This window comes from Protobothrops mucrosquamatus, unplaced genomic scaffold (genome assembly GCF_001527695.2).
Source record: "Protobothrops mucrosquamatus isolate PMUCROS unplaced genomic scaffold, P.Mucros_1.0 scaffold3198, whole genome shotgun sequence".
Lineage (NCBI taxonomy): Eukaryota > Metazoa > Chordata > Lepidosauria > Squamata > Viperidae > Protobothrops > Protobothrops mucrosquamatus.
The window spans coordinates 13,052-20,229 of record NW_015389196.1 but is presented as its reverse complement, the minus strand read 5'-3'; the positions used below and the strand labels follow the sequence as shown (position 1 = coordinate 20,229).

The following is a 7,178-nucleotide window of genomic DNA, read 5'->3' as shown; positions in this document are numbered from 1 at the left end:
ATCACCCGGATCTCTGGGGGCAGCTCGTTCCAGAGGGTGGGTGCTCCGACAGAGAAGGCTCTCCCCCTGGGGGTCGCCAGCCGACACTGTCTGGTTGACGGCACCCTGAGGAGGGCCTCTCTGTGGGAGCGTATCGGCCGGTGGGAGGTAATCTGTGGCAGAAGGCGGTCTCGGAGGTAACCAGGTCCAATGCCATGGTCGCTTTAAAGATGATAATCAACACCTTGAAGCACACTCGGAAGGCCACAGGCAGCCAGTGCAGCTCGCGCAGCAGCGGCGTTACATGGGAGCGACGTTACAAGGCTAGCAAACTCTCTGCCCTCTCAGAAGAGCCAAGGACACTGGTTTCTATTGGTGCTGTCAACAGAACAGGTCCTCTCTTGCAAGTCTCCATAGTTCCTCTGCGCTTGGCTAGCTGGGAGAGAAGACAAGGGAGATCAGGATAACCTGAGGTTACCAGTGAGAATTGCAGTCTTGTGGAACACACAACTGCTATTCCTACTTGAGCCTAAAAACTAAAGGAAGTAAAATTTCAGTCACCCGGACAGTTAATTTCTCTGTGGTAGCTGAGGCACAAGGGTTATTTAGCATAGGCAGAAATGAGCTTGGTAGACAAACAGCCCAATTTGGTGTAAAACAACTTTATAAGGAACAGAACACGTGATAGAAAGTATAGAGCGAAAAGGAAAATGAAGCTTCACTTGATAACCGAGTGTCTTTTTTCACTATTCATTTGCTTAAGGGTCATTTGTTGTATGTACACTATGGTTCACATAGAGTAGTCTGAAAATAAACAATGCTGTGTTCAAATGTGAAATATCAAGTTTTCTGAGAAAGTTCCTTGTACCAGTCACGTTGTATGGACCTAAAACAGCATCCTTGAATTGATGGGCAAGTCATGAGTGCAGAAAAGATTTTTGTTAGTGTATAATATTTGTCTTTCTTTTTTTAAGGAAGGGACAGGAGGGGGGAAAAAACAAACCAGCAAAGATAAAGCATCATTGTGTCTGATGCAGCTTCATTAAGAAAGATGCAACATTTGTTCATTATTATGATTTTATAATAAAGAGGCCTTTATTACCCGTATTTGGAAATTATCTAGGAATAGCCAATACAGACGTTTCACTGCATGGTTGACCTTCATCCAATGGTTAATATGTGTAGCTTTTTTTAAATTTAATGTTAGTGGTTAGGGAGAAAAAAAGTATTACTTTATTATAGTATGCCGCTTCCTTGGAGCAAACCTAATAGTTTAATGGATAAAATCCAACGTTGCACAAAATGACTTTTATACTTGTGCAACAGGACTTGGCCGTCTCGTTCCCCAACCTTCTGGAGAAGATTTTGAGGGTGCAGGGTACACAGGGGTACACGAAAAAGGAGGAATCTCTTCCTTTCCTGTTCTACTGATGGAAAATATTCTGGCAGATGGAGGCATAACTGAATGCAGCCCGTTATCCTCAGGTTAGCTGCTGCCTCAACTGAAAATGTTACTTTATTATGTTACTGCATGAAGGATATATTAAAACATATGAAGAACAGTTGCAGGAATTGGGTATGGCTAGTCTAGAGAAAAGAAGGACTAGGGGTGACATAATACCAGTGTGGCTGCATACCTTTGAGGGGTGTCACAAAGAAGAGAGGGGTCATCCTATTTTCCAAAGCACCAGAAGGCAAGACAAGAAACAATGGATGGAAACTAATCAAGGAGAGAAGCAACCTGGAATTAAGGAGAAACTTTCTAGCAGTGAGAACAATTAACCAATGGAACAGCTTGCCTTCAGAAATCATGGGTGCTCCATCACTGGAGGTCTTTAAGAAGAGACTGGACAGCCACTTGTTGAAATGGTATAAAGTGTCCTGCTTGAGCAGGGGGTTGGACTAGAAGACCTCCAAGGTCCCTTCCAGCTCTATTCGGATTCATCATTTCTAATCTTTAAGGTGGTAGCATTACAGCTACACTAGATTCTAGGGATTAGTACACTTCTGCATGCCTGATCCACATGAGAAAGAGACCCCAGTCAATTTACATACTCTTTCTCGCTACTCTAAAGATCCTAGCAATGGGAGCTCTGATTTTCTGTGATAAATAGATAACCATCTAAAAAGTTCCACCTCTGCATTTTATCTCTGCATCTGTGGCTATCTTAATGGGAAAGATAGCATTTGGAATCATCATAAAAGAGGAGATTTCACAAATCACATTTATTGGTGAAACCCAATTACCAACAGTATTATACTAGTATAAAACGCCAGTAAAACTCCTTCTGAGTTGCTGAAGAGAAAAACAGTCTAGAATGTTATTTCTCATATGCTAGTCTTCTACAAGCTGTGATTTGTTGAGTTTGTTTTTCACCTCATGGACCGAGGGTTTGAATCCCACTTTTGCATTCAGAAATTCTGTTTTCTTGCTAAGGATATCCCTGAATGTTAAAATTGGTCCTTTAACGACAGCTAGCCATATTATAAAGAAAAGACAGAGACAATATCATGCTGCACATTCATTATCTTTACCTACCGGCTTTGACAGTTCTGGATCTCTTAACTTGAACCTATATCTCCAATAGGTCAGATTGAGCATCCATGATATTAGATCATGGAAATATACCAGAAGGCTTTGCTATGATGCAGTATAGGTGGTATATAGATACATCAGTTAGAGTATATATGAAGTAGAATGCAGCAGAGAAATATCAAAGTTTACTTTGCAAGTGTTGCCTTTTAATGACTACTTCATTAATATGCATATCATGTGTATTTCCCACAGAATCAGAGGCAAGAGCTTTGGCCAAAGAGAGACAAAAGAAAGACAATCACAATTTAAGTAAGTTCCTTGTTTCTTTCTTTTTTCTTTTTAAATGGTCAATTAACAATAGACAAGAACCAATAGACTGCATCTTTGTGATTTTAAAAGCTTACTTAACCCATTCTCATAATAATGGAAGGAAAATATAATTACTTAAATATCTCCAAATGTCCAGTTGATCTTTCTGCAGAGGGAATTAGATATTTATTTGTTATTTTATTACTTTTTTAAAAAAAAAACACATTAATTTTATACCCTGACACTGAGCAGATTTTGTAAGGAATTTAATAATTTTCCACAGTATTTGTTTAGTTTCTGTAATATAAAAATACTATATTCTTATAAAATTACTGTATATATGATTCCTTTACATTTTAATCCAAATAATTTTTGGCTGGAATCAAAAAACCAAAGTGACATTGAAAACATCCAGTAAGATAATAAAGTCACTGATTGTTTGTTTGTTTGTTTTTCACCTTTAACATAAATAGTAAAGGGCTAGTAAGAAACCATTTTAATCTAGTTAATCTAATCGTATCTTTATCATTCCACTGTACCAAAGCCTTCCTGTGTTTCCAAAATTAAGAATTGATTATGAATAAATTAATTAAATTTAATTAAAGAGTTTATGTGTTAGCTGGGAGTAGAGCATTGTTAAGTCTATGTAAATAGATGTAAATAATAAAATATATTCATTGTAAAACCATCTGGATACTATACTTAATCTGAATTTTTAAGCAAACGTCTTTAATATTGTTGGCTTCTCCATGTTTAATATAACAGAAATGTAGCTACATAGATATAAATTATTTTAAAAGGTCATATTTTTTAATATCAGGAGCTCTTGATGTATTTATTCTCTAAAGGACTTTTGCTATATATTTATGCCAAAATCTTTTGTGTTATGACAATTTTGAAATGAAAAAATAATAATTTAAAACAAAATTAAAGTGTTTCTAGTTTGATTTTTGGAGTCTGTGGATGCGGCTTAGAGATCTTATTCTGTCCAATTTGTGCTGTGTTGATAAATCTATTGTAGAGTATATTTCTTTAATTGAAATAAGCGATCAGTTAATAATATAGGTGGTTTGTTATTTTTTCAAATGTTCTCTTCCGTCACTGATTCCTAATTTTATACTGCTTTCTTAAAAGTTGAAAGAAGACGACGATTCAATATTAATGATCGCATAAAAGAACTTGGTACTCTGATACCGAAGTCAAATGATCCGTAAGTATATAATAAATTACTCTAAGAAGGTACATTGCTTTTAAGAAATGATTGGATATGTGTTCTATTTAGCAGAAATACCTCGTTTTAAACTGTACATGTAGGAGGAGGAGGAGGAGAGAGGGAGGGAGAGGAGGAGAAGGAGAAGGAGAAGGAGAAGGAGAAGGAGAAGGAGAAGGAGAAGGAGAAGGGGAACGAGAAGAAGGCAGGGCCAATTGCCTTTTGGAAAAGCATCTTTGGGAGAACCATGACCTGGATGTTTCAGTATCTCCATAGACAGTCTAACTGACCCTGTTTAGTTTCTCAGGCCAGCCAAGGTTAACTAGGTGCTTCTACCTGCTGTGATTAGTGTTTCTTTATAGATATAATGATCTGGATTATTCTTACAGAGACATGCGTTGGAACAAGGGAACTATTTTAAAAGCCTCTGTGGACTATATCCGCAAACTGCAAAGAGAACAGCAACGGACGAAAGAGCTAGAGAACAGACAAAAGAAATTGGAACATGCCAATAGACATCTTTTGCTTAGAATACAGGTTTGCTAATTAGTATATAAAGGTTACAAACTGTGTGATTTGATTTCTTGATTTCTTAATTTCTGAGCAGGGGGTTGGACTAGAAGGTCCAACCAAGGTCCCTTCTAACTGTTATTCTATTCTGTTCTGTTCTGTTCTATTCTATTCTATCAAGGCAACTAATGCCTCTTTTGAAGTGAGGACAGAATAAAAACGGTTAAAAACCTAAATGAAAATTCATGCTATAATTTCTACTACATAATATAATTAGGGTTTGTTTCCAGAATGGTTCTAGAATATTAATCAGTCTGGAAGCAATTATCATAAATACATGAATCACACCCCATTTTACTGCTTTTGCCATGTTTGATAAGCAAATCAATGCAGCTGTTAAATGAATCATATGGTCATTAAGTGAATCTGTCTTCCCCATTTGACTTTGTTTTTGGAAACTGACTGGGAAGGTCATAAATGGAAATTATTTGACCCTGGGACACTGTTGCTATCATAAGTAAAGGCCAGCCTCCATATTTTGACCTTGAGGACGCTACAACGATCATAACTTATGAGAATTGGTCACAAGCCAATCTTTTTTTTAATGGTATTGCAACTTTATGCTTAAGGAATGGTTGTAAGTTGAGGTATATTCTTCATGTTCTAGGCCAGAGGTAGGCAACCTTGGCTCTTTTATGACTCGTGGACTTCAATTCCCAGAATTCCTGAGCCAGCATGGCTCAGCTTGGAAACTCTCCCTTTCCCCTCAACATATCTGACTCAGGAATTCTGGGAATTGAAGTCCACGAGTCATAAAAGAGCCAAGGTTGCCTACCCCTGTTCTAGGCCTATTGGCCATATGTGGCAACAGATACTTTAATAGTTACTTGATGAGCTTGAGGCAAAATCCTAGTATGCTTGGTTGTTTTTGTTATATCTTCGGTTCTTTAGGCATTGAACGAGGCAGAGTGTTGAAACAGCAAACAAGTTTATTAACTCAGAACAGAAGCAGCCCTAAAGGCTGCTGCACAGCTATTTATACAGTTAGCCTCTAGGTGGCAACCAATAGGTTTAAAGTAAAGTTTCCTGCCCCAAAGTTTAACCAACTTTAAACTTTAAAGTTAAAGTTTCCCGCCCCAAACCTCATTATCAGCTTGGAGACAGCCAGTCTGACTTTCAGTAACAGCAACTGTTAAACAATGCAGCAATGTAGCTCAGACATTAAGCAAGTGATTTAAAACAGTTGTGGCCAATACATTACAGTTTTAGTGGCACTTTGCTACAAGTTAGATAAGATGTTGGTATTCAGTGCCCTAAAAGGAATAGAAATCCCTCCTACCTTCCCCCCCCAATCAAATTCTAAGGCTTGAGTTTGATATAAAATAGTAGAATTCTTTCAGTATGTTGTTGGAAAGCTCCATTTGTGCAAGTGCAGGATTAGGTTGCACACACAAAACCATCCTTTCCACCCTCCCGCTGCTGCTGCCGGTCGCGGAGCTGGAAAGGCTGGGATCCCCACTTGCTAGGAGCAGTATTAAGAGCAATTTTTTAATCACACAGGAAGCAGTCTTATAGAGAGCATAATGAACCCCCATTGGCCTCACTCTGAGACTGAGTGAAGAGAGGAAATTGCATGAAAGATATACCTATCTTCTGCTTATTCTCAAACAGATACCAAAAGCTGCTTCCCTTCCAGCATATATAGTAATTTCTTAATGTTGGCACTCTGATAGAGAAACAATAATTATCTTTTATTCCCAGTGTGCTCTACTGCACTTTTCACTTTGGTGATTGCCCTTTTTTCCATAACTCGTGTCTAGAAAGAAACCTACGTTGGATGAATAATATAATTATTTGTAAGAGGGTTTGGAACAGAAGGCTTGCCTGCTTTTAAGAAAAATGTTAAATTCTAAAGTTGCCGTTCTTTTTAAACCCGTTCAACGCATTTCTTGTTTTTCACGCCTCTTCATAACAGGAGCTTGAAATGCAGGCTCGAGCTCACGGACTTTCCATCCTCCCAACTACGGGCCTTTGCTCTCCAGAAATAGTAAACCGGCTGATCAAACAAGAGCCCGTCCTTGACAACTGCAGCCAGGAAATCCTACAGCAGCATCACCCTGAGCTTTCTTCCACGACCACTCTTGACCTCACCGATGGCACCATCACTTTCAACGGCAGCCTGGCAAACATGACAGAATCGGCCACAAGCACTTATGCTGTCCCTCCCAAAATGGGATCTAAACTGGAAGATATGTTGATGGATGATACTCTGTCTCCTGTTGGGGTTACTGATCCACTCTTAACGTCGGTCTCTCCTGGGGCTTCAAATACAAGTAGCCGGCGGAGCAGCGTAAGCATGGAAGATACTGACCATGCTTGTTAGTGGATATCCTTAGACAGGCCTCTCACAAACTTCTTCATTTCCTGATCGGTAGATTAAAGTAATTTGTTCTTTCCCTCCCCCTAATATTTGAATATATAAGTCTACAGATAGTTCGGCGTATGTGACTTTTTTAATGTTTGAAAAGACTTGTACATTGTTTTATAACTACCAGTGCTTCCAAAGTATAGTACTGTATCTGTGAACTAGATTCATCAAGGAACTCCAATTGATTTTATCTCTTCTCAGAAGCA

The 7,178-nt window shown here is 38.5% G+C and overlaps 1 protein-coding gene across 5 annotated transcripts in view; it reads left to right on the top strand.

Moving 5' to 3' along the window:
- Positions 1-6,965, top strand: part of MITF (melanocyte inducing transcription factor) — a 52,887-nt gene extending 45,922 nt beyond the window's left edge. For 3 of the 5 annotated variants that reach the window (XM_015826598.1, XM_015826596.1, XM_015826595.1), the window contains exons 6-9: positions 2,768-2,824; positions 3,959-4,034; positions 4,424-4,571; positions 6,520-6,965. In XM_015826598.1, the coding sequence (XP_015682084.1) occupies positions 2,768-2,824; positions 3,959-4,034; positions 4,424-4,571; positions 6,520-6,927 (689 nt within the window). In that variant the 3' untranslated portion in view covers positions 6,928-6,965. Of the gene's footprint in view, positions 1-2,749; positions 2,825-3,958; positions 4,035-4,423; positions 4,572-6,519 lie in introns of all 5 variants that reach the window. The other 2 variants (XM_029286258.1, XM_015826594.1) reach the window with 1 other exon arrangement.
- Positions 6,966-7,178: the final 213 nt, after the last annotated feature.